Source organism: Macaca thibetana, chromosome 3 (assembly GCF_024542745.1).
Source record: "Macaca thibetana thibetana isolate TM-01 chromosome 3, ASM2454274v1, whole genome shotgun sequence".
Classification (NCBI taxonomy): Eukaryota; Metazoa; Chordata; class Mammalia; order Primates; family Cercopithecidae; genus Macaca; species Macaca thibetana.
Genome location: NC_065580.1, coordinates 106,963,149 through 106,990,965, shown reverse-complemented (window position 1 = coordinate 106,990,965; position 27,817 = coordinate 106,963,149). Strand labels below are relative to the sequence as shown.

Genomic DNA, 27,817 nt, shown 5'->3' with positions numbered 1-27,817 from the left:
ATGTTACTATTGACTTCTGATAAGTGGAAGAAATCAAATTATTCCAAGGAAGGTATTTCTATGATATTTGAGATATGAACATTTTTCTTGCCTGCTTTTGAGAAATTCAGAAAATGACAACTATCTCTCTCGAGAACATGCTTATTAATTCCCTCAGCTCAAGAAAAGCTAATGACACTAATGATTGGGAATGATTCTAAAAGATCCTTTGAGTTTTAAGGCTTTAATCACTGGTCTCCCAGCATCCACTCTTGGCCCTCATCTTCACTTAATTAATCACCCCTGCTAGAGCTCAGCTCGAAGGCATTCCCTCTAAGAAGTTTTCCCTGATGCCCAAAATTAAGCCAGTTCCTACATGACTCCTCTCCATTCTTCACACTCCAATTTTCCAGCATTTATTACAATTGTAATTCAATAATTGTAAAATTATTATTTAATGTCTACATCTTCTGTTAGGGTGTAAACTCCTTGAAAGCAGAGACAGTCTGGCTGTTTTATTCCTCAAACATAGTGCTAGTCCCTGAAATTTCCTCAGAGCTGAACAGAGTTCACTGCATGCATTGATTACTCAACAACTATTTGTTGAATGAGAAGTATGATAGAAAGAATAATCTCCCACCACCTCCCAAGTTCACATCTGAGCCCCCAGTAATTGTCTGTTACCTTAGACAGCAAAAGGAATTTTGGGGGTGTAATTTAGTTAAGGATTTTAGATGGAGAGATTGTCCTGGATTATCTGGGTGAGGCTGATGTGATCACAAGAATCCATACAAGAAGCAAGCATTAGGATCAGAGCGAGAGAAAAAAATGTGACAACAGAGGCAGCGTTCAGAGCCGTGAAGCCATCACCACTAAAGACTAGAAGAGGCAAGGAATGGGTTCTCCCTGGGAACCTACAAAAGGAACCAACTCTATAGACACCTTGATTTTAGCCCTGAATTTCTGACCTCCAGAACTGTAAAAGAATATTCATGTTGTCTTCAGCCACTAAGTTTAGGGTCATTAGTCACAGCAGTAGTAGGAAACTAATACAAATAATTAATGTGTTATGTAACATAGAGTAAGACTGATCACACAACCTGAAGGCAAATAGAAAAAAAAGTAAAAGACTATGTAACAAAAGACCCTTAGTACTGAACCATATCCACCATCTGATTAACCCAAAATTTGCCAGAAACCATCTGTGTAAAGAATAGGACAACATGCTATAAATAAAAATAGACGACAGAGCCTATACTGGAGAGCTTGTTTATGAGCCCAGATACTAGGGAAGAAACAGTCAAAATGGAACAATGGTATTAGTTGTGAAGCCTAGAACAATTCACTCAGCACTGGGTCTTGGATTTCTCATTTACAAAGTAGAGTTAAGAACTGTTATTTCCTATTTTGCAAAGTTAGTATAAAATTTAGAGATAAACTATGTACGATGTTTGGTATAGAACTTGAAGCATAGAAGAACCTCTGTGGTGTGAACACTAAGAACTCTACAGCAGAGTGGTATGTGATGGTAGAGGTAAAAACAATGAATAATAATGTCAGGAAAAGGAGTCGGTGGGAATAATGCTGTTTAAAATAAGGCTTTTTTAAGAAAGGTATTGCCTGGAGAATAAGAAGCAATAGCAAGAGTGTGATTAAATACTTTGATGATACTAAAAGCTATACAATGCATAATTAGCCTAGAAGCAGGAAAGAAGAAAATTTAGCTAAGGGTAAAATATATATGAAGAAGAGATATTCAATGATAAAAGGGGATGCATTTAAAAGTAATGGCTTTTTTCTTTTACTTTTACCGTTTTTTTCCACCCCTGGAAGAAGAAAATGACGTCAACAGACTTCATTTCTTGCATATAATTTAAAGTCATAAATGCCCATTGGAGCTGGAAAATGTCAGAACCTAAAAACCAAATTGGGCTTTGATAGAGCTAAATCCTGAGTGTTGGAAAATCGCCACTGTAGGATGCAGTAGAATGCAGATATAACAACAGACCTACAAATTCCACTCAAAGGCTAGACATGCCACTATTTGTTAAAAACCCATAAGCAGTGGAACTTCTTGCCTTTGTCTTCCTACTGAATAGAAATTGCCTTGAAGCCCTTTTCTGTACCTCTCTGTTGGCTCTTTCTGATCTGCCTGTCTTAGTCAGGGCTGTTCTAACAAAGTACCCTAGACTGTGTGCCTTACAAACAACAGAAATGTATTTTCACAGTTCTGGAAGCTGGAAGTCCAAGATCACGGTGCCAACAGTGTCAGGTTCTGGCAAGGGACTTCTTCTTGGCTGCAGACCGCTTTGTTCTAACATGGAGGAAAGAGAGTTGGCTCTCTCTAGCCTCTTCTCATAAGGGCACTCCTCCCATTGTGAAGGCTCCAGCCTCATGACTTAATCACTACCCAAAGGCCCCACCTCTAAACACCATCATAGGGAGATTAAGGTTTCAACCCAAGAATTTGATTGGGGTGGAGGGCACAGACTCTGCCTCATGCTGTAATTATTTATGCACTTCCCTCCTCCAGTGGCCAGTAAAGTCCCTGGAGGATCTCATCTTTCAAATCTTGCTCCATTTTAAAAATAAATTTATACCAGTGAATTTGGGCGTGAGGAACAACCCATCCTAATAAACTTTTAGAAGAGATCTGGGGTAGATGAGCAGTCTCCCCCACCTCCCACCTCCCCCCTCATTCATGCATGCTCTTTGACAATAAAAAACGCCCGTTTCAAATCATAATTTTACTTCCCAGGGGCTTTCTCCTTTGTGAGAATCTGTCACTGCTGTCAAACGTGTGAAGTGAACAAAGGCACGTTTTGTACTTTTCAAATCTTCTGATGCTATAATTGATAACAGAGAACTTGATCACTCAAAATTGTTCACTGTAGAAACTCATGTCTAAAAACACTATTTTTCTTTCCTTTCTACGTGTACCAGAATTCAATTCTTTAACATCACAGAACCTTAGAAAGCCCAATTACTGAATGTGTCCTGTGCAATTCACTAATACGCTAAAAATGTCTCAGGACATTCTGTTGTGTCCCTGAGGATCCCCTGTTCGCTATCATCTTTGAATGTTTACCATTGTAGTTAATACAGCTGAATGGACTTTTGAATGTTTAGGAAATGCCCAATCTAAATGATATTTATTCCCACAAAGCGGCCCAAAACCTTGAATATAGGAATGCATGGTGTGTCTTTCTCAAGGTAGGAATTCATTCTCAGATTTCCCAAACTTTTTTAAACTTAAAAAAAAAAAAAAAAATGTTTCTTTTTTAGCACACCTTTTAACATCTCCCAGAGCAGAGTCCATGAAAAAGCATGGACTTTGTGCCAAGTGGGTCTGAAGTGGATCTGGACTGTGCCATTCATTAGCTCTGTGCCTTTGGGGGAGTTATTTACCTACTCTAAGCGTCAGTTTACCACATCTATAAAAGAGGGAGAATAGCAACTACTTTCTAAACTGTTTTCTAATTACAGTGTTTACTGTCAATCTTCCTCCTACATTGTAACAGCCTTGATGTCTCTTTCCCTACTATGTCCCCAGCATGTAATTCATGGCACAACATTGTATTAGTCCATTCTTGCACTTCTATAAAGAGATACTTGAAACTGGGTAATTTATAAAGAAAAGAGGTTTAATTGGCTCATAGTTCTGCAGGCTGGTACAGGAAGCATGGCTGGGGAGGCCTCAGGAAACTTACAATCATGGCAGAAGGCAAAGGGGAGGCAGGCACCTCTTACATGGCAAGAGCAGGAGGAAGAGAGAGCAAAGCGAATGCTACACCCTTTTAAACAACCAGATCTCATGAGAACTCACCCACTATCATGAGAAGAGCAAGGGGGAAATCCACCCCCATGATCCAATCACCTCCCACCAGGCCGCTCCTCCAATATTGTGGGTTACAATTCGACATGAGATTTGGGCAGGGATACAAATCCAAACCATATCAAACATAAACACTAAGTAAATATTTGTAAAATAAATGAATAGAATGAACAACTGCACAATGTAATGACTGACTGGAAGAATACTTCTTTCTGCTTTCTTACCTGCCACCATGCTTGTACCTGGGTTGCACGAATTTCCACCCAGGTGCGTGGCTTTTTGACACCCAGAGCCAGTCCTCTCCACCGCGGTATCTGACCTTTTGCATTAAACCGTCCTCACTCCATGGGAGCAACACTTGCCATTCCCCAAGCCCTGGTGAAACCTCATCGATCGTATTTTCTTGCTTATGTTAAAATTTCAGGCTTACTTCACTCTGGGAAAACAATGTTTCAGTGGTGGGAAAGGCGCTGGAGTCTAGAAACTAGAGTGCTAATCTCAGCTGTGCCTGCAGACTGGCCTGGTTAAATTGTGTCATTTCTTTGAGCCTCAGTTTTCTCATCTGTAAAACAGGAAGAGTAATACTTTCTTCTCAGGACAATTTTCAGGATCCTTGAAAAAAGCATACATTTCTGTAGGTTGATGTTGCAATTATTATACTCTTTCCAGTTGTGTATTGGTGACATTACAAACCAAAATAAAAACACGAATTATTGTTAATACTAATGTCATACTTACTAATATGCAAGACACTATTTTAAGTACAATCTTGGTCAATCCTCACAATACTATTATCTCCATTTTACAGATGAAGAAACTGAGGCTCAGAGTGCTTAAGTAACTTGCCCAAGGTCCTACAACTAGTAACTAATGAAGCCAGGGTTTGAACCCACAAACACTCTATGGTCCAAAATCATTTTAAATAGGAAATAGCAATAGAGACCAGTATTTAAAGTTTCTGCTGAAGACGGATGCTTTGCTCACATCCAGATGGTTAAATCAGACCACAGTACTTTCTTTCTTTTTCTTGGGCTCCCATGTGGCTTATGCCTGGCAGAGTACAAATCCTAACGGCACCACTTTGCCCAAAATACTGATGGTGATGAGCACTTGGCCCTTGCTCTTTCATCATCCAAATTGCTCTTAGCTCAAGGTCAAGAACAAAATCACCCTGGAGAGCAAGAGAAGTTGTGTGAGTCTGTGGGGCTGTGACCACAAACTGGGTTGCTTAAACAACAGAAAGCAATTGTCTGACAGTTATGGAGGCTGAAGTTCAAGATCAAGAAATCAGTAGGTTTAGCTTCTGACATCTGTGAGAGAAAATCTGTTCTATGCCTTTTTCTCTTAGCTCTGCTGGTTTGCTGGAAATTTTTGATATTTCTTATAGAGAGCATTCTCCCTCTATCTTCACATCATCTTCCCTCTATGTGTCTTTTTCTCTTCCTTTGCTTTTAACGGCAAAACTGCAATTACTTTTGCATCAACTTAATAATTACACCTGCAATGACTCTTTTTCCAAATAAGGCCACATTCTCAGCTTCTGCAGGGTTATCATCTCAGATATGAATTTAGGTGAGACAATTCAAAATCTAACCCACAATAGCAGTCAGTAGTCTCCAAGCCTCTCCTCTTGTCTGAAGACTTTGGGCTGGCTTTGGTTTGGGTAGACGCTTAAATCATTCTAGACAGAAGTGTTTTAGTGAGCCACCATGGCTGTATACTACTGTGTGCGCTGATGATCAAGGACTAAACAGAGACTGGGAAAGGGCTGTATTTTTCAAATTTTCTAATTCCTCTGTTCAGTCGATGTTACTTCTTCTAAGGTAGCATGGCAGGTGCAAAAGTAGGCAGTGCCGGGGGTCCGGGGGTTGCATAAAGGCAACTGTTACCATCCTCACCTACCTAGAGCTCGAGGTTTAGTGGGGGAATGTGAAATGTAAGCATGGGAGTGTATTATAATGTGGAATGTAAAGTAAACAGAAGAGGAAAGCTCAACCCGAAAACTAGGAAAGCTGATAAGGCTTCAGGAAGAAGCAACCCTTGTAATGAGCTTTCAAAGAAAATATCTGAAAAATACAGCCTTTTCTTAGTCTCTCTTTAGTCCTTTTCATTTTCATAATTTTGTGAATTTAAGTCAACAGGCACTTGTTGCCTACATGCCCTGGGCTCAATGTTATTGAAGATGTTAAGGGAAATCAAAAATTATAGCCCAGAGCCCCAAGCCCCTGCCCAGGAGCTCTCAGAGTCATTGGGGGAACAAGACATCAGTGCTGCAGCTGGGAAATTATCCAAAGGGGGTGGAGGGGGGTGCTTCTAGAATGGCAGTTCCCAGGTGAATTCCTGGGATGCCATTTTTGAAGGCCAGAAACTCCATTTTTGTTACCATCTGTCACACTGTAAATGAGAAAGCTGTGCATGAGTTTGGAAGACTGAAAGCTCTGGGCCTGATTCCCGGGCAGACCTCCCTCTAGTCTGCCCCTACCTGTGTGATCAGGTGAGGTACTTGACCTCTGGGTGGACTGTGCTGTAAAGTAGGGAGGGTGTATACTTTCTAGGGGTGGAGAGGGATTTGAGTAGGAGCTTAGCTCAAGCTGCAGGTCCCCTGAGAATCTTTCTCAACCCCTGAGGGTGATGTAAACCATCATCCTTTGCACCTGTGCCCCCTTGGCTCCTGTGCACAACTATTCCGAGCCTGGAATCTCTGACTTACTCACCCTGCCCCACCGACTCAAGGCCATAAGCTTCCTGCAGGCTCTTGTCTACCCCACTGCAGCAGCTTCAAGTTGGCCAGGCTGGGGCCCTTCTCCAGCCTTGGGTGATGCCCAGAGAGGGAGCCAGTGGTGGCTTCTGGAGCTTCCCTCCAGTATTCACTTTATTGTTGGGTAGAGTCAATTGCCATTTTCTGAATCTTAGGTAGAGTACATGCAAATGCAGCTGCAGGACAAGTCTGTCACCGTCATCACCAGGTTGCCATCCCTAAACATGTGGACAGCCTCTACCAAGGGGCAGTGGTGAGTGCCGCTGCAACAAAGGCTACAGACAACCCTGGGTCCGAGGGCACGCCTCCACATCTTTGTTACACCTAAACTTGCACTCTACACACAGCCATTCTGTCTATGCTGGCTGAACCCCTGTTGCCCCAGCCTCAAGGGTGCTGGTAGGATTCTACCCTAGGGCCCTTCCCTCACTCTCCATGGAGCCTTCACCTTTGAGTGTGATAAAAGCCTGACTGCTCCTTCTTTGCTTCAATTTGATGTTACCCAAACTGCATCTTACAGAAATGCTTCTAATTTTCTAGTTGTGGGTCCTACACTTCCCCAATTTCCAGCAGAAACCTAGATTTTCCTAGCAGTTATTGTGACTGGAATTTGGAAGTGGGTTCTGAGTAAACGGGTGAGTGTTGATGTCCATCTGGGATCAGGACTCTGTTCCCACTCGGGTGCTTCGACTCCCCTCCTTGGCAAAAGCCAGTGCATTTCCTTGCAGCCTCAGCCCTGGATCCCTGCTGCCACCCCTGTATGCACCAATATCGGGGACTCAGCTACATCCAGATGAACCTGCTCTAGACCTCCCGGGAGGACACACAAGCCACCCATCCCACCTGAGCACAGCCTCTGCTGCAGCACTTGCCACACCCTGTTTTCATAGCTTGTCATTACCTCCCAGCAAACATTGAGCCCCAGAGAACTGAGCTTGGTTAAAATCAGATTGGTTCTCTCAAAGGGATTCAGCCCTCTCTCTGCTTCATCTACTTCTGTTTACTGTACTTGCTCAAGGTCAGTCCCCTTGCCAGGGAGAAAGCTCTGGGAGGGAAGGGATGTCTATGTCATTCACTGTGGGGTTCACCGCCAGATCCCCAGGGCCTTCACTTGCATATCAGTGCACCAAGCACATCATTTTCTTCTACAAAAAACAAGACAACATGAATTGAGCTCTTTTTTGAAAGCATTTATTGCTGAAGTGGTATTCATTGTTTAAAAGTTAGAAAACCAGAAAAGGGCAAAAAGGAAAAAGTTATCACCCATCATTATTATAACATATTCCTTTGCAAGGTTTTTTCCTATGTGCATAAAATCTGGTAGCCTAGTTTCCTTGTTTAACATAATATCACAACTATCTTCTTTTCCTTTTATTTCCATGTTTGCTGAGCACCTACTATGCATCAAGGACTGTGCAAGGCTCTGAAGATTTTAAAGTAGGCCTGAGAATGCAAAGGAATATTTCTGAGACAGAGAAGCAGGGGCACAGCTCTTTGCTGATAAAAGTAGCCACAAGGGGCACCACAAGAATAGTTTGCATGAAAATCTGTTGTCTGTTACACTGACTATGCCAGAGATTCTTAATTTATACAGTAGGAGAATTTTAGGGTTTGCTAGAATTTTCAGAAAAGGCCAAAAGTGCATTTAATGAGGTCACTTTTTGAATGGGTCCATTCCCTAAGCAGCTTTTCTATTAAAGATGTCATGTTTCAAAAGTGAAGATTGGGACCAGCTCTTTTGGCCTGCTGCCAACTAATCCGAATGGATACTGGGTGCAGTTGGAGCACAGCCTGCAGATGCCCACTGGGTGGGACTATCACAGTGGCCCCATAGCTGACGGATCACAAGGAGGCCTGGGGGAGTCCAAGGAAGAGGCTGGGCGGTCAGAGCAAGAGTGGAGGACCCTCAGGGGCTTCGGGACACAGCTGTTCACCAACTGGCACACTAGCCTTTCAATATTTTAAGAAACATACACCGTAGCAGGGCATCCTGGCAACCAAACTCACCTAAAGAGCATGTTTTCCTCTTGAGTCATCAACACTCACTCTTAGCAGCCAGCGGACAGAGCTTTCCAATTGTTGAGCAGATTACTTTAGGGCTGTACAGGTGGCAGGCCCAGGAGGGATTTGGCAGGGGCAGGATATGCACATTCAGTTGGTTTTGAAAGCTCTGGGAAGCAGTGCTGAGAGCAAACCCTCCTCCTCCCCACCCACCTCAGGGTTACTCTTCCCCAACCCCTCCACAAATAGGCCAACACAGTGTTCTTAGGAGTTTCACAGCAATCATCACTGGTAGTAATGAGCTAACTCTTTATATCTGCAATGTGTGTACACTTGGAAGATGCACTTAGACGCTCTCAAAATGGTTGAAAGAGGACAGGGAATCTCCAACCAGGGGAAGAGGAGGTAACTGAGAGATGAGGTGTTAGCTTGCACAGCAATGATCAGCCATTCTTCACTGCTAAAGCACAAGACACGCAAGTAGGCTATTGACAGTCTCCTGCTGGGGGCGTTTTAGACACCACGATAAGTTGCTTATGGAGATCAGCGTAGCAGAAGGGTCAGGAAGCAGAGGTTCAGATTGCCTCTCTGCCATTCAGAACCTAGCTATGAGATCTCTTAGCTTTTCCGCATCTCAGTTTCCTCATCTATGAAATGGTCGTATCTCGCAGGGCTGTTTGAAGAGTAAATAAGATAATGTTCCCAAAGTACTTAGCACTGCATCTGACACAAAGCAAAGTCCAAAATAAAAAGAGCTATTAACGTGAAATTGCCTTCTTGTGAATTATTTCATTACAAATTTATGGAGTGGTTCATTTATTGAAAACTTATGGACTTTAAATATCCTAATTTTAGGAAAGATGTAGGAAGAAACGATCAAACATGAATTGTAATGTTGTCTAACTTTGCTTTTATAGGAGACATGGAAATTTACACTAGAGAAGGCAAGACGAATTGTCAAGAAGTCCCCAATTCTGGTAAGCACTCAGTGGGTAGAACGCCAGCCTTTTCCTTGGCATGCCGTCTCTCACTGGCCCTGGCTTTCACATTCCAAAGGCAAGGACTACTCTGGATATAAGCCCGCGACATGCCATAGCTACAAGCTGCTTCCACTTGTGTTTCCTGCCTTCACACGACAGCATGGTTTTTCAGCCTCAGCACTGCTGACATCTGGGACAGGATAATCGTTTGTTGTGCAGGCTGTCCTGGGCTTTGTAGGGTGTTCAGCAGCAACCCTGGCCTCTACCTACTAGATGCCAGCAGCACCACCATCCACCCCTCCCCAGTCACAACAACCAAAAATGCCTCCCAGCATTGCTAAATGTCCCCTGGAAAGCAAAATCACCCGCATTTGAGAACTGCTGCTTTCCAGTAGACCATGTTGGAGGAAGCTGTATCCTCCTGCTCCTCCACTTTCTAAAAGTGTGACCTTAAGCACGGTGCTCAACTTCACTGAGCCCCAGTTTTCTTGTCTGTAAGACAGGGATGATAATATTGTCCTCCAGTGTTGGCACTGATAGAGTTGAGAGTTCAGAGAGCATCTGGGATCTTGCCTAGGACTTACCAAGTCCTCAATAATTGTGAGTTAAAGTTATCACAATTTTTATTCATGCTTCCTTAATTTGTCCTCTGTGTAATAACACTCTGGTTCAACAGATAGAATGTTTATTTCAGATCAGTTCTCACAGGCTTACGTATTTGACTTAGGCTGTGGTTGCAAATCAGCCCCATTTGAAAAGGAAGCAGAAAAGTAGATCATTAAAGTACGACATTATCCTCAATGCCAAAGATACTGGCAGTAAGGAAGCATCCATCAGCAATGGGAGGGCATAGACCTCGTCCTTGGCTTATCCCTGCTGGCTAGCTCATCATTCACCTTGATACACTGCATTTGAGGTATTATTGATTTGGCAACATAGAAATAAAAGGGAGGAAAATCCCTCATGGTTAGGCTTGCCAGATTTCGCGAGTAAAAATATGGGATGCCCAGTTAAATTTGAATTTCAGATAAACAACGAATAGTGTTTTAGTATATCTAGTGCAATATTTTATCTGACAACTCTGCTCATGGAGGGCATATGGGTTTTGATGAACAAGGCCAATAAATACATGTTAAGTGACAGGCAATATGTAGGCATTTCTACATAATTGATTAATCAATCACAATGTCTGCATTGCCAATCATTATTTAATTCAGTGAATAATTAAGGGCCAACAGTAGCCCATTTAGCTAATTTGCTTAAGTTGTTGAATAAGATATTAAAAGACCACGGGAAACTCTTGACCACCCCTTCAGAACTCTAAGCAGAAATGGAGACCAATACAATTGGTATTGTAGTCTTCTCAACACACCCCTAAAAACGTATTCTCCAGGCATTGTTTACTTCACTAGCAAAAACTGCCTTGGCATTAACTTCTAATTAGAATTTTACAATTTTTTACTTCTGTCACCAGAATTGCAAGCATAATTCACGGGGCAGGATTCCAATAATTACTTGTGAGAAGTGAAAAAAAAAATTCTACTGAACAATTCAACAATAAAAATACTCTTCTGAAACCTCCACCAATTTATTTGCTCTCCAGATTACAGCTATCAAGGAAAAAATAAAAAGAAAATGCAAATAAGTGTCTCTGAAAAAACTGCTTAGAGAGTAATTCATTTCACTGTGATGGCTGATGTAACTGCAGACCTGGCCGGGGCACAGAAGGCTGAACTCAGTAGGTTACATATCATTTCAGCACAGCCTATCAGTCGGTGAGAATTCAGACCTGAAAACAGTTATGCATTATTGAAGGAAATGAAACATTCCAGAGAAAGCCTGGATCTCAGTGAGGCCCTTAGAGGCTCCTAGAGGGAACTTTTCATGGATTTGGCAGAGCATTGAGCATCTAAGAGGACCTGAGTTATGGAATCATTTAATTCTCACTTCTACAAAGTAGATAGAGTATTTTTGTCATCAGTCCCATTTTACAGATGAGAATATTGAGTCTCAGGTAGGTTGAGTTATGTGCTCATCCCACATAGCTAGTAGGTGAGAAACCCCACATTTAAATCTAGAGCTAGCTCTCCCCACATTCAGTACCCTTTCAAGTAGTCCAGTAGCTTTCAACAAGGCCTCCTTAGTACTAAACTTTGGGGAGCACCATTCATATCACAGGCTGTGTGGATGTTGGAATCGTACAGTGGACAACCTGTGCAACTATAAATGACAGCCCTGATCACAAACCCACCTGCTCAATAGAATCATCTGGGAAGCCTCTAAAAATCGCTGAGGTCCAAACCCCACCCCAGACCAATTAAATCCAGGTAATACAGTACACGACAAGGGTTGAAAAGCACTTTGCCACACAGAAATTCAGTTTCAGCTTGGTTTTGTACAGAAGAGTGATGACTCTCCCACTTTGAGCTTCCGTTTACCCCATTCAGCCCATTTTTCTTTATTCAACCCCGGTTTGTTGTTCTGCATTCATTTGACATCCTGGTGCATGGAGAAGCTCAGGAAGCTGGTTAAATAGATTGCAAAGCAAAGATGCTGCATGACTCCTGTCCCCAGGGACAGCCCTGATTTGAGACTCTCATTTTAGATGGGATTAGATGCAGCCAGTTGCAATATTTTAAATATATTGCTGAGTTAATAACAGCCCACATTTTGTCTCTATCTAGCAAAGTTCAGAAAGGAGGAGTCTGGCAAATAGGCAAGCAAGACTCATACATTGTTGCTCGGCACCCATCTCAGTTCTCTTTGCAAGTAAATTGTAAAAGAAGAAGGGTGTTTTTTAGTAGAGACGGGGTTTCACTGTGGTCTCGAAAATTAGCCGGGCGCGGTGGCGGGCGCCTGTAGTCCCAGCTACTCAGGAGGCTGAGGCAGGAGAATGGCGTGAACCCAGGAGGCGGAGCTTGCAGTGAGGCGAGATCGCGCCACTGCACTCCAGCCTGGGCAACAGCGTGAGACTCCGTCTCAAAAAAAAAAAAAAGAAGAAGAAGGGTGGTCTTTCCCATACTATGTAATGAAAAGACCAGATAATCAAAACCTCCGTCTAACCAGGAGGAGTTCTAGGGTCCCCTACATCATCTGCCACCCACTTCCTAACCCCAATTTCTACACAATGAATGGCAAAGACAGCTGTAGCCGTCAGGCTGAATTTTGACAGCAAACAGCTGTGCAATTATATAGTTTTATTCTGTTGCACCTTTTGTGTAGCAATTATAAAACTGTTCATATCAATTTGTAATATGTTGGTTATCATCAGTGTTAAAATCTAGATTGTTGTTAGGAGAATTAGATCAAGGCCTTCAGTCTAAACTGAATGTTAAAAGAACCTCAAACATTCAAATGCAAACTGACTTTGGACTCTGGATCTCAGATAGGGTCTGTACTTCCAAAGCGCCGTCAATGTTGTGGTAGAAACTTATGCTGATGCTTGTTTTGCAGTGTGTCCACAATCCTGATCTCAGTCAGCTACTAAGTCTCTGGAGTCACCTTTCTAACCACCCCTTCTTCGCACCATCACCCTCCTCCACCCTGTTTCCCATCAGTGCTTCCCAATCGGTGGCAATATTGCCCCTTGCTCCCACCCTGGGGACATTTGGCAGTGTCTGGAGGCAGATTTGGCAGTGTCTGGAGGCAGATTTGTGCAGCGGGTATCTGGGGGTCACAGGCCAGAGATGCTGCCCAGCATCTCACAGTGCACAGGGCAGCCCGCACAGCAAAGACCAAATTGTTATCGGCCCAACATGGCAATAGCCCCGAGGTTTGAAACCGTGAGATAGGCCCTTAGGGTCTCTTATCTCAAATGATCCTCTTCCAGGCCCTCCCCCCATGCCTAAAGACGTCTTTCCGAAACACAAATGTGATTCCTCTGCCTGACACCTCCGCGGCTTCCCCACAGTCCTCAGGGTATCATGTAGTGCTGCATTCCAGGCCCCCATCCTGTCTCCTTCCTTCCACGGTTCCCTGCGTTCTGCCATTCCAATGCTCCTGCCAGGTGGGAATGTTTGGCGTTCCTCTAAGACACCAAGCTTTCTCATGCCTCCACAGCACTGCTCAGGCGCTCCCTCTGCCGGGAGCCGGGCTACTTCAGCTTTAGCGTGCATCCTGGGGACCTTGTTAAAATGCAGCTTCTGATTCTGTAGGTCTGCAGCCGGGTCCAAGACTCTGCATCTCTGAAAGCTCCCGGGTGGCATCAATGCTCCTCATCTGTGATCACACGTTGAGTGACAAGGACCTAGAGCAGTGGTTGTCAAGCCTTAGTGGGCACCAGAATGACTTGGAGGGCTACAAAGACATAGGCTGCCAGGACCCACCCATGGTTTTTGATTCGGCAGGCCTGACATGGGGATGTGGAAGGCAAGGATGTGCATCTCTAGCAAGACTGTGGCCCCCCGCTGAGTCACAAAGCCTCAGGCCAGGCCGTCTCTCTTCCTTCCCACCTGCCTCTATCCTGCCTCACTGCAGGGTCATCTGCATCCTCTTCCAGGTTCCTAGAGACACCTGCTAGTGCCTTGGCCTCTGCAGACCCCACAGAGTGTGCCCAGGGCTGGGGCCTCCACCCATGCCCTCCACTCAATGGTGAGCTGAGGACAAGGACGGCCTCTTTGTCTCCACGTCTTAGATGGAGCTGGGCCACCAGTCAGGATTATTTCTCCTCCTAGAAAGCTGGGCAGGCATCTCAAAAATCCTTAAGTACTTCATTTATATTCTGAAATGGTTGCTGATTCTCTCTTGCCAGGGTCAAACACCACCAATGCCCGTAACACTCCTCATAGCCATTTGAAGGACTCTGGGCTGGCAGGAATCCACTGTCTCTCTCCCTTCATTGATAAATGCTGGTGCCTAACTTTTCTACCCTGTTGTCTTCTCTTTCTTTAACTTGAGGAAAGCATTGTGGAAACTGCAATCTTTCTAAAAGCACTGTTTGGTAAAATGTCAGAGCTTTTAGTGTAGCCCACATCTGGAGCCTCGTAGAAATCACTGTCTAGAACCCCATGGTTCAAGAAGTGTAAGGAGCTTGGTCTGTGCACCTCTCTCCTCCGCAGGGGAAGGGACCTTCCTTCCTCCCAGACCCCAGATTGGTCTCTCCTTTTAGTTTTTATTTCCATAATGAGATGGAATTATTTTGTTGGAAAATGTTCTTTATTTTTAAAGCACCTGGGTAGAAGAATGCTGTTGCCGGACCCTCCTTGGACAAGGTGGAGACTGAGGGTGGCTGGGAAGCTGGGAAGAGCTGGCTGGGAGAAGAGAAGGAGGGAAGGCTTCGGGCTGAGGAGACCGGTGGGCAAAGGCACAGGCAGTGGCATGGATATGGATTGTGGGGACAGAAACAAGAGGTAAATTTAGAGAGGTGAAACAGGCTGGATTCTAGAGGAAGGAGGATCCAGAAACCTCAAGTACAGAGGGGCCTTAGGAGCTGGGGAACCACTCCTTAAACTAAACAACTCTCTTTTTATTGTCTTTTTGTCTCCCCAGAGATATTCTAGAAGTGGTTCTGACATTTGTTCACTCCCGATTTTGGCCAAGATCTGCCAGAAAATTAAATCGTATGTATACAATTTCTACCTTCCGGAGCACTAGTGTGTAATAACATCTTTGCTTGTCCCCTTTTTCTAATGACTAAAATGATCTTCACACTTAAAAGGCATCCCTGAAGGTTAAAGTGTTTCTTTCTCAAAACATTGCACAGAAACCAGAAGACAAACGAGCTCTGAACAAAATCGTTTGGGAAATATACTGAATGCCAGCATCTTTGCGTCTCAAAGCTGATCTGTCCCCCAGGCTAGAATGCAGCCCGCAGTGAGGCTCACTGCCGGCAAGTGCCTGCCAGCGAGGTGCCCACTGCACTACACCTGGAAACAGCCCCTCCCTGCCGTGTGAGCTACGGACAAGGGTGTGCAACTGGGCATGGAGAAGACTCTGAGCATCTTTAGTGCATGACATTCACAACGCTGGACAGGGACTGTGTTTTCACAGAGCCCAAACTATTACGTTAAAAATCTGACTCAGATACATAGGAATATGACTGTGAGTGCAGAGACACTGTCCAGAATTCCCACACCCTCCTGTCCATATTCCAGCTCCACTTTGAGTCTGGGGTTATGCTAGACATCACAGTAACTGCTGTTCAAAACACTAAAGGGTGAAACAATGTCTTGAGAGGGCATTGGACTCAGAGGCAAAATAGCATGGGATCTACCTTTCACTAAGGCTACTTCTTTTTTATTTTCATTTTTGGAGACGGAGTGTCACTCTTGTTGCCCAGGCTGGAGTGCAATGGTGTGATCACGGCTCACTGCAACCTCTGCCTCCCTGGGTCAAGTGATTCTCCTGCCTCAGCCTCCCAAGTAGCTGGGATTACAGGCGCCCACCACCATGCCCAGCTAATTTTTTGTATTTTTAATAGAGACGGGGTTTCACCACTTTGGCCAGGCTGGTCTTGAACTCCTGACCTTAAATGATCCATCCACTTCAGCCTCCCAAAGTGCTGGGATTACAGGCGTGAGCCACCAAGCCAATCCCACTAAGCTACTTCTAGTATGACCGCTGCTGCTTTGCTGCTATCAGGTGTATGGGTGCTGTTCCAGGTGCCAGGTGCTGAACTTCTGATATGTTTCCTCACTTAGTTCTCATAACAATAAAATGAGGTAAGGGTTATTATTATTCCCATTTCACAGAGAAAGCAACTGAGCCTTAAAGAAGTAACTTCTGCTGGGCCACTGAGGACCCAAGATACACCTCAAGGTGCACTTGATCTCCTGTGTTCTTTGTGAATATACATATTCTTGACTCCTTTGCAACGCTGCTTCTTGAGCTGACTTTGAGAACTTGGGCCACTTAATGTCTCTGAGCCTCAGCTTCCCCATATCTAAAATTACAGTGTAAACTAAATTCTGCCCATGTCTCAGAATCATCTTGAAATGTTTTAAAATCCAGATTCCTTTGCCCCAAACCTGGTGGGGGAGTGCTGTGTTTTCCTGGAAATTTTCCAGGAAATTCTTAGGCCATTAGACTCCACACTTAGACTCCTAGGTGTCCATGTCCACCCCAATGCTTGCCTTCTAGTACAGGTGCAAGACTGCCAATGCTACACATACAGGTGATACTTTAATGACTCAGAATAATGTTCTTTAGCCGTGAGATATTTATTTAACTACAGCATCTGCCCCAGTCCCTGCTTCTTTTACTCTTCCTCTCCCGCAGGAGCTCCTATTAGTTTAGTCTGTGCTAGCCTAGCCTTGTGGATGGCTGAGAACACACAGAGGTGAGAGTTAGGCTGCACACCTGGACTGAGAAGCTATAGCTTCCTATATCTGTGGTAACAAAACACCACAAACTGGGTGGCTTAGAACCACAGAAATTAATTCTGTCTCAGTTCTGGAGGTCAGAAGTCCAGAGTCAAAATGGCAGCAGGGCCACGCTCCTTCTAAGATTCTAGTTGGATCCTTTCTGTCTCTCCCTAGCTTCCGATGGTGGCTGTGAGGCCTTGGTATACCTTGCCTTGCAGCTGCATCACTCCAGTCTCTGCTTCATCTTCATATCTGGTCATCTTCCTTGGATGCCTGTCATTTCCTTTTATAAGGACACCAGTCATGTTGGATGAGGGCCTGCCCTAATGCCCTCATCTTAACTTGATTACACTTGTAAAGACCCTGTTTCCAAATAACGTCACATTCGCAGATACCAGGGGTTAGGACTTCATCATGTTTTTTTCATGAACACAATTCAACCCCTAACAAAGACACTTTTCCTCATTCTGCCATCCTTCATCTCATGAGCTTCATGAGTACTAAACCCACTGAACAGCTCTCATCTGTTGTAATAATATCCAGGGGCAGGAGGAAGCTATGATTCAGACCCACATTTGGAGCCTCTTAGAGCGATCCAAGAGTTAAACAGTTAAAAACTCTTCCTGGTCAATCTGCTGGCTTAAGCCCCTGCGAGCCAGCTATGCAAAGTGCCATTGCAGGTGCCGGAAATGCTAGCAACACCCCTTTTCATGACTGGGGATGGATGCAGAGAGCATCAGGACATGGGGAGTAGGGGGAAGATATTAGACATGAAAGAAGATGCTGGAAGGTTGAGATGCGGCCAGCTCCCCAGGCCCCCAATCATGTCATCATGCCTAGCTCCCATTAAATCGAGACCCCTGCCCCCTCCTTGCTGAATGCATTATTGTATTTTCTGTGTTAGATGTGGGCCAGCAGGACCCAACAGGGTCAAAGTGACAACTCTTCAATTGAACCACCTTTGAAAAATTGAATTCAAGAGCATCAGTAGCCAAGGATTTTCTGGGTCCAGTTTGAAAGGGAAAATTATTCTTTTATGAAAAAGCAAAAACTGTGTTTTCCTTCTTTCTGAAAATCACTGTGTTTCAAGTGTCATATGCAGCTGGTCACAATTGGTTCAGTGCTTTATGACTTACAAAGCACGTACACGTATAAATGCAGTCTCACATATTCTTCAAAGCCATCTGTGGTTCAGTAATAATACTGATAACTAAAAGTTATCTGGTGCTGTCTAAGCACCAAAAACTGTTGTAAATCCAACTATTGAAGGTCAGCGCCATTATTTTCTCCTTTCTAAAGAGGTAAAATCATTTGCGCAAGGTCACAGATCCGGTAATGGATGAATCTGACCTTTGAATCCAACAGTTTGCTTTCCATTGACCCCCTCAACTCTTAGCCCTACGCTTTAGAGGAATGAGTAGGTTTTAAATGCCTGACCCACTAGCACGGAGTCCTCACGTGGTAGAGACAAGACCTGCATGTCTTCTGTGGCATAGTCCTTTGATAAAATTCCCCCAGGAGGAATGCCTTACCTGCCCAGTGCCTCTCCCTGCCCACTGTCCCACTCGGTCTAATGCTTTCAAAATTCATTTGAGGTGTCCCCACCCCAGGGACACGTTCCAGCACCCAGCCTACTTTCAGTCGCTTGCACAGCCCTCCTGGGTGCTCCTGGCTCCTCCTCGGTGCCACCAGCCCCCCAGTGCCTGCTCCGCCTCATCCCATTCTTCAATCCCTTCTTCCTGGCTGGTCTCCTACACCACGCACAAGCTCCTGGGGAGCAGGGATCCCATTTCTTAGCAGGAGGAGCTCAGTGAAGAAATGAGGGAATACACGAAGGAAAAGCACCACTTTTCCAGGAAAACAAATGTGTAGCTATCAGGCTATGACCATGGGGTGATCAAGTTTTTTGGTGTTCTGTTTTAATCAGGATACACAGTGCCTACACACTGCCTGTATTTTACTTCAACAGTGGTAAGTCAGGAGGATCCCCTCTTTTAAAAAATCTATTCTTTTTATTTAATGTCTATATGCAGAAACCTCCATATTATTTCACATAAATACGTGCAAACCATCCTATCCCCTGTTGATTGTGTTAATTCAACACTATTTTTTTTTCCTTTTTTAGCCTCCTCCTTCCCCATACCCTGCTCCTTCCACCCACTTCAGTCCCACCCCCACCTCCAAGCTGAGCCACGTCTATAGGCAGGTGTGCCCTTCCGTGGCTTCTCTGTTCTCATTTCAGTGATAGAGACCTACATAACACATCCACCCACAGATGCAACCAACCCGCACCCAGCCCTCGAGAGCTACCTGAGACCCATGTGAGGCAGGCACACATGGAGATTCATTCTCACCATTTTTCTTCTGTCGTAATGACCCAGTTTCATGAAATAGTTTTAGGGAGATTGAACTTGAATAGCTCAATACTGCATCATTAATAACAATCAGCCGCAGTTATAATTGCTCCCCGGGTCAAGCCCACTCACCTAATATCTGGTGGCAGGCAGGTATAGAGCAGGGGCAGTGAGCACCACCAGACTGCATGGTCATTGAATAGAATGCCGTGTGGCCAGAAATCTGAACATCCAAAGAGGGGCCATGGATTGGGATGGGGATGTCTCTAGATACCAAACCATGATGAGAGCAGACACCGGAGTCCTGCTGCCCCACCCGAGGAGCCATCCTTGCAATCAGGGTTCCTATTGCACATAACAGTAAGAGCTCATGTGTTTTGTTTTGTTTTTTCCAGTGCTCTCCATATCTAGGAAATCGTTAATGATATTGATTCTATTTTACAAATAAGAAAACTGAGGCACAAAAAGATTAAATGATTTGAGTAAGGTCACCTGACAAGGAGATAGCAGAACTGGGATTCAAACCCAGGGAGTCTAATTTCAGAACCTGGAGCTACGTTGAAAGAATTCTCGTGGCTTTTCCTTCCCACTACGCTGCCCTCAGTCCAATTGCTTGCCTTGAAAATGCTGTCACATCCTTTAGGTTTCACCTTAAGATCACTTCTTCCACTATATAGGGTTAGAAACGTTTTTTTCCTCTCTAGATGCACAATGCTCTTACAGCATTTTTCATCTAGGACTATAGTTATCTTTTGATGCATTAATTTCTTCATCCATGTCAAGTTCCTAAAGTGCAGGAACTGTAGGACTGTGTCTTGTACTCATCTCTGGTATCTAATATGATTCCCAGCACATAGCAGGGACTCCCAAAATGCCTGTGGAATGAAGGAATGAATGAATGAACATTTCAACACACAGCTAGATATTTCTAAGGATACGCAAGGTATCAAGTTCAGATGCAATTTTACAGAAATAATTTGTAGTAAAAGTCGACAATGCCTTATCCAAAACCTTGGAGTTGTCAGGCACATTAGCTCATGCCTGTAATCTCAGCATTTTGGGAGACCAGAATGGGACGATCACTTAAGGTCAGGAGCTAAAGACAAGCCTGGGCAACAGAGCAAGACTCCATCTCTATAAAAACAAACACAAAAACGAACAAACAAAACGCCTTGGAGCCAGATATGATTTGAAATTCAGATTTTTTATATTCTAGTAAAGTAATAAATGTGCATATACCATAACCCACCTGCTATCCCTGGCACCTCTTGATCAATCAGATTTATATTTCAGAGTGAAATATATGAATTTTCACACTAAGTATAACAAAGTTTACAAATTGCCCTGTATCAGTTCAGGTCAAGTTTTGCTACCAAATGAAGTTGTTGCTAAGTGGAAAATAATTTTGATTAGTGGGCTGTGAAGAAGGGATTGTGGAGATTATACAAGTTGCAATTTATGCCACTTTAAGTACTCAGTCTACCTACTCATGTCTAGAATGCATGGCTTTGGTCAGTCACTTGGAGCCTTTAAAGTAAGCAGACAAATGTTAACAAATCAGCTTTCCAATCCTAAAGACCACTCTTTGTTCATTCTTTCAAGGACAAACTCTCACCCCCAAGATAACAAAGGTGGGAGGGGATAGCTTTGGCGCACGCCCAAAGGAGACCTTTCCTCCAGCTCTTTTTTCTTTCTCAGGCTGAAAATATGGCTGTTTGGGTCTATGCCATTTCTCTCTCTCTCTCTCTCTCTCTCTCTCTCTCTGTCTCTGTTGATCTGTCTTTGTCTCTTGCTCTTGCTCTCTTTCTTTATCTTCCTTTTCTCAACTAGAAAAATAAACGCTGTCCAAGAGGCCAAATACATACATGGGGAAAACTGCCTAATCTCACAGAAAATGTGACCTTCAAAGCCTTTTCCAAATTCTCAACAGTCACAACTGATGTTGGATGACTGCATGTCATTTGGTCCAAGCTTTATCTGCATTTCTTGACAGATAATTAAAATGAGAGAAAACCATTCATAGCTCAGAGTAGACAAGGGATGGGGTGGATCTAGAAACCCTGGAGCATCAGAGCAGGAAGGATCTCAAGAATGATCTTGCCCTAGCTCCTCTCCTGCATGAGGGAAAGCAGCGTCACAGCCTCTGAGCCCACTGGGGAAGCTTCATTCCCCTCTGCTCCCACCATGGGAAAATCAAGGTGTGGGTGATCATGGGGGTGGAATTTGGCTACAGCCCACACCTGAATTGCTCCTGGATAAGCTTCCACCTTCCCCAGGGCTGGTTCTCACTCACTCTGTAAGTGTGGATGTGTGGAGTCAGCAAGTAGAACCTTTCTAATTTCCTGCGGGTGGCTCTCTCTCTGGCCCTGTTCAACCCACCCCACCCCACCCCAAATAGAAGGGGAAGGTGAATTTCCTCTTTCGGACAGCAGGCGCTCATAATCACAGCTGCAAGCACTTTGTGAGAACCAATACCAGGGGCTTTTCATGTGGTTTCCCTTAATCCTCCCAATAAACCCTGGGAGGGAGCTGGCAGGAAGCACATTTTACAGATTTAAAAATGAGGCTCAGGGAGGTTAAATAAACTTCTGAGAATTGCAGAGCTGCTGAGAAAGCGGTGGATGGAGCAGCGACTCCAACTGACTCTGGAGTCTTTACTGAACCACCATGCTCAACTCAGTATCTGGCAAGAGCACTTGAATTCAAAAGGATAATTCCTCTCGGGGACACTAAGAGGGAGCCTGCTGCTTTGTCCTTTCAGGGATCCAGCCCCCCCTGTCCCCCAGGGCAGGGATGTAGGAAGGACTAGTGATGAGACATCAGCTTGCAGCTCCCTCTTCATTGGGTCCACCAAGTGGCTATCGACTCCCCACACCCCCTACTTTTCCAGAGTACCATAACCAGCACTCACTCATCCCAGGGCCCTCCTCTCAGTGGTCCAGTCAGGAAACAGAGCTGTGCAAGGAGGATTTAATATAAGCTACCAGCTTTAAAATGTGCTAAAAAGCCTGAAACAGTAAAAGGGGGAAGGCTGGGCCACCCAGCTATGAGGACTGCAGGAGGCAGCCAGTATCCCTAGGCGGACAGGAGAAGCAAAAGGGAGGAGCTGGTGTTCTCAGGCTTGGGAGACCACTTGCTGTGGGGTTGCTGGGGGCAAAACAAGAGGCCATGTGGGCCAGTCCTGGAGCCATGGATGAGGGGTCACCCACGGGTGCTGGGACCCTCGGGAGGGCCCACTGTGGCTAGAGCTGGAGTCACTGAAGGGAACATCCAGAGAGAGAAAGTCAGGGAAAACAACTTCTCCTCTCCTCCTCCTGTTCTCTCTTCCCACCAGTGCCAGGTGCAGTTCCCAAGAGAACCTGGTAAGTGTATTTTGCAAAATTCCCAGACCCAAAAGTATAGAGTAGAATACAGGCTATAGAACCATAGAGGCTAATATAACCAGCACAGTGCCTTTCAGTGTTTGACCAAAGAGGCCTGCAAGCTGATCTTCTGTCCCATCCCAGAGTTCATAAGACAGGCTCCAGGCTGCCAGTTAGGCTCTGCATGGTCTCGGGTTGCATTTATTTGCCTTGAGGTTCTCAGAACTGTTGAGATGCTCTTTATTCAAAAGACCATTTAGTAATTCCTATAAAAGGTTGTGTTACTCACTGTAAATTCTCAGCTCCACAGAAAGCCTCATCTTGCCATTAATGGTGGAGCGTGTCCAGGTTCTTGGCATCTTGAACAAATTGGACAAAGCACACAAAGCAAGGAAGGAATGAAGGGATTTATTGAAAATGAAAGTTCTCTCCACAGTGTAGAAGTAGGCCTGAAAATAGGGGCTCAAAGACCCAGTTACAGAGATTTTGTGAGTTTCAATATCCTCTACTTGGGGTACGCCCTATGTCAATGAAGAGGATGAAGTCAAGTTACAAAGTCATTTACGGCGTTGCCCTATGGAGAGGCTATTTCCTATTATAGCTGAAGTGTGAATCGGACTTATGTTTCCTGCCTCCAGACCCTATTTTCCTGCCTCATTGACATATGACTATATCATTCTGCTACTCTGTAAGTGATTTTCTAAACCCAAGACAGTGTTTGACATTTAGAAGCTGGGAAAAGCCTGGTAGTGAGGATTCCACAGGGGAAATCCTCCCTCATGGGATGTCCGTGACTTTGGCATCAATTTATTTAGTCATCACATCAGGGTACTTGGTTTCCAAGACTCATGAATGGGAGTGAAAGTTGCCAGCTAATACCAGCTAAATGGTCAAGACTCTCAGGATAAGTGATTGAAAGGAGTAAAATTTTAAGAAAAGATTTCTATAACAGAATGTGCAAAATGGCAAAAATTCAATTTGTAGTGCTGAGTTCATTCATTGACTGAACTCAAAGTGCAGTCTCATATTTCCTGGGAATCTCAACATCAATACCCCTTGCCCTTTAAAATTTCATTTCAATTATTTCACTTCCTTGTATAGGCCAAGTTAATATCAGAGAGAAAACAGTTCTGTTGGGTAAAGAGCAGAGACTGGCAAAGTTTCGCTGGCTCTGTCTGATACCGCAGACTCTTAATTTTCTGTTTAGAATGGCCCTCTGTGGCATAGACTCAACACAGCTGTATCAGAAAATGTCTCTCCATTTGTTTTCACCAACATTGTTACTTTTTTTCTTAGCTCACCGATTGTTTTGTTTTCTTTTTCCTAGAGCTATAGAACAGTCTGTGCCATTCAAAGACGTAGATTCAGACAAATACAGCGTTTTCCCAGTAAGTATTCTTAGGAATAACCAGATGTTCACTAACATCATATTGCTTCCTACAAATTTATTTCCTTTAGTAAGACAGGACTAAATTTCATTTGAACGCATTATTAATTTGATGAACAACACATCATTTCACAATTTCTTTTCTTTTTGGAGACCAAGTCTCACTCTGTCCCCCAGACTGGAGTGCAGTGGCATGTTCTCTGCTCACTACAACCTCTGCCTCCTGGTTTCAAGTGCTTCTCGTGCCTCCAGAGTAGCTGGGATTACAGGCGCACACCACCACACCTCGGCAATTTTTGTATTTTTAGTAAAGTCAGAGTTTCATCATGTTGGCCAGGCTGGTCTCAAACTCCTGACTTCAAGCGATCCATCCACCTCAGCCTCCCAAAGTGCTGGGATTACAGGCATGAGCCACTGCACCCAACCCATTTCACATTTTTTAAGGATTTTGTATCATTGTTATGATACACAAGGCATTGAAGTAAATCTTAGACCCAGACTGGTTTTGTTTCCATTTCCAGCTGGAATTCTCCATGAGGGCTATGGTTGCCTTGAAAGGTTTTGTGAATTATTTTGGAACTTCTTAAATCTACTTTAACTTACTTTTTAACGTGTGTGTGTGTGTGTGTGCATTTGATTCAGAACAGTTAAAATGTCAGGGTATTCTCTGTGAAAACCAACAACAAAGTAACATGTCACAAAGTCCCAAAAGTTTGGGAAATCTCAGATATTCTACTTGGGAATGGAGGAAATAAAAATATTATCTGGCGTTATTATAACTCTTGATTCAAATCATTAAGGTCAAATATTTAAACCTGCATAATTATCCATTTGGGTAGAGACTTTTAAATTATCCAATGACATTAATCATTTGGCCAAATAAGCCAATTGTTTTACAGCCTGAGAGGACTGATGGTTAATAGAGGGTTTTTGGGAAGTGGGAAGGGTCTGCTGTTTCTAGAGGTGCTTGTAGACACACATACATGAACAAACACATATACACAGAAACACAAGTGTGTACATGCACACACATCTACAATATGAATACACATAAACACACACATGCATGTACACGTGCCTCCATACATATACATTCACATTCACACAATGCACCCCCACACATGCACATACAAGCAAGCACTTAATGTCATACACACACACACATACATTCACATATGCACACACATGCACACACCCTACCACCTGTTATTGGCCCTGGTGTTATATTACTTGTCACTTCACACAGCATGTCTTATCATATTAATCTTAATTTTCTTAGTGCTCTTTAGTGATCCTAGATTGAATTTGAATTAAAAACTGCGGATGTCAATGCCATTCAGACAGCTCTGATTGACCTTCCTCATGGATAACATCAAAGCGGGCTGAACCCCTCCTGTGTGTGCTCTTCAATTTCAGACCCTGCGGGGCTATCACTGGCGGGGGAGAGACTGTAATGACAGCGACGAATCGGTGTACCCAGGTAGAAGGTAACTATTTCTGCTGGTTGCTGATTTTTGAAATTATCTTCAGAAAAGGAAACAGGAGGCACATTTCCTTCCCCCAGCCTAGGGGATTCCCACTTACAGAGAGAAGAGATTTTTGTGTTCTGATTGAAGTAAAGCTCAGTGAAGAAAGAACGGCATTCATTCGTTCATTTGTCCAAGAAATGCTTATCAGAGACCTACAATTTTCCAAGTACTTTGCATCATGCTGGGTGGCAAACAAAACAGAAATATGCCTCCTCTTCTGGAGCTTACAGTCAAGTGGGAAAAACAATCATGTAAATGGATTATCTTATTGTAGACACTTATCCAGCCTTCTGTATCAGTTCTCCATGCAGAATTGGGCCCAGAAATAGTGACCTCTCCCTCTGGGAGTAAGGAGGAGCCTCTAACGAATGGAAAACATGTCATACATTAGCCCTGGGCTGAGGTTCAATTGCATCTCTGGAATCAAAAAATAGATATGCTAGCCCTCGCCTTTGTTGTGACTATAGTGTGAAAGCATTGAATAAACCAGTTATTTGGGCATTTAGGGGCACAATGGGATGCAGATTTGTTCATTGTGTTCATCGGCACCGTTCCACAACAATGCGGTCCATGAATGTAGTCAATGATGAAAAAGACAGGATTTGGTCCAGAGCTTCTGGCAAATACCCAAACCAAGGTTAAAGCAAGGAAGCTGAATGGAGGCTTCTGATGTCACAACACACAATGGGATGTGACACTCTTCCATGAAGAATGCTGTTGCCTCGCCATGGCACTTAATGTAGCATTCATTCATTCATTCATTCATTCATGAAACACAACCACTGAGAGACAAGCATATGTCAAAGACCAATGTTAATGTTTTTTTCTTAGGCCAGACAACTGGGATGTCCATCAGGATTCAAACTGTAATGGCATTTGGGTAAGCAACTAAATTCAGCTTGAACCCCATTCTCCTTTGTTCCTGCCTCCTGCAAAGTTCATCACATATTTGCTTTAGTTAGATCCAGGGAAGACTACGACAGCCTAAAGCAACTCTTTTCCTGCTGCTTAGAAGAGGGGTATAGAATCCTGATGATGCATGAAGAGTGTCAGCGATGTCATGAGAGTTGAGTCTTTCTCAGTCATGGCCCCTTTAAGCCTTGCTTAAGGTCACCCACATCTAATCCCTTTATACTGTTTTGAACAGTGTGAAATTAAATGAAGAGTGATGTTAACAAAGTTTTACAGCAACCCACACAGCTGTTGGAGCAAACCACATGCTGTCCTTATTTTGTTGCAGCCATTTTTTTTCTGTTTCATAAGCCTACCCAGGCAGAGCAGAAATTACTCAGTATTTACCCTACCACTCACACCTTGAGGCATTTAATGCTGGTGTCCTAGTTTCCTATGAATAATGGATTTGCAGCTCCCAGGGGAAGAAAAGAGGCAAGCCAAACTAACACAGCAACAGCCTCAAGTTTGTGGGGTGTTAAGCTTACAAGATTTGAGGGTTCCTTATGAAAAAAAGAATATCTACTTAAAAATACAAAATCAAATAGGAAAATGAGTAATTTTTAAAACAATCATAGAAATCATAACAAACTCCTGGAGTCTCAGAAATTCAGTTCCCTTTCTTTCGAGATCTCGTTTCTGACTTACCGGAAGTGTTTACATGGAAACATGTCCTGATTGCAGCCTGGCCTCCACTCTCCACCTAGAATACGCTAATGCTCCCAGTTACTCCCAGCACTCACATGGGCAAGGGCTGTGATGGGTCCTGAAGCTTAAGATTCTCTAACTTCAAGATATTATGTTGGTGCAAAAGTAATTTCAGTTTTTGTAATTAATGGCAAAAATTGCAATTATTTTTACACCTACCTAAATAAATTGTCTAAATTGCCTGTAAATAGTTGCTTCATTTATCTGCTTCAGTGAAGAGGAAAAAGTTTCCGTAAATATTTTCCTCTCTCCGGGACACTCACAGTCCAGGTTTGCACTAACAGTCACCTACTGTGTGCTTTCCAGTCCCATTGCCTCCAAGATATGGAAAGCATGAGAGATGGCTGTGCCTCAGCCCACACCACCCACCCTATCCCCTAGTCACTCTGCCTCTTCATGGAGAAGAAGAAGACATCTCCCCTAGAGCACAAGGTGACAAGATCTCCAAGTCAGCTCTTGCTCTGAAAAACCCAGGTTTAGTTGTCATGTTGGAGGACAAAGGGGACTAGTCAATGTGTGATGCCCTGTCTTCGTTCCATGGTCCCAGCCAGGTCTCAGATATGGTGTGCCATGCATATAAGGAGGAAGGCCAAGTGAGAGACTGTACTAGATCAATGGAAATCCACCATGAGCTCAGGGAGGCAAGATGCAGAGCTCATTATCAGTGATGGG

General features: G+C 43.9%; 1 protein-coding gene across 2 annotated transcripts in view; it reads left to right on the top strand.

The window, feature by feature from the left end:
* Positions 1-27,817, top strand: part of AOAH (acyloxyacyl hydrolase) — a 207,417-nt gene that overhangs the window by 69,478 nt on the left and 110,122 nt on the right. For both annotated transcript variants that reach the window (XM_050785510.1, XM_050785509.1), the window contains exons 5-9: positions 9,491-9,550; positions 15,041-15,111; positions 23,898-23,958; positions 25,374-25,444; positions 26,318-26,366. In XM_050785510.1, coding sequence (XP_050641467.1) covers positions 9,491-9,550; positions 15,041-15,111; positions 23,898-23,958; positions 25,374-25,444; positions 26,318-26,366 — 312 coding nt within the window. The remainder of the gene's footprint in view (positions 1-9,490; positions 9,551-15,040; positions 15,112-23,897; positions 23,959-25,373; positions 25,445-26,317; positions 26,367-27,817) is intronic.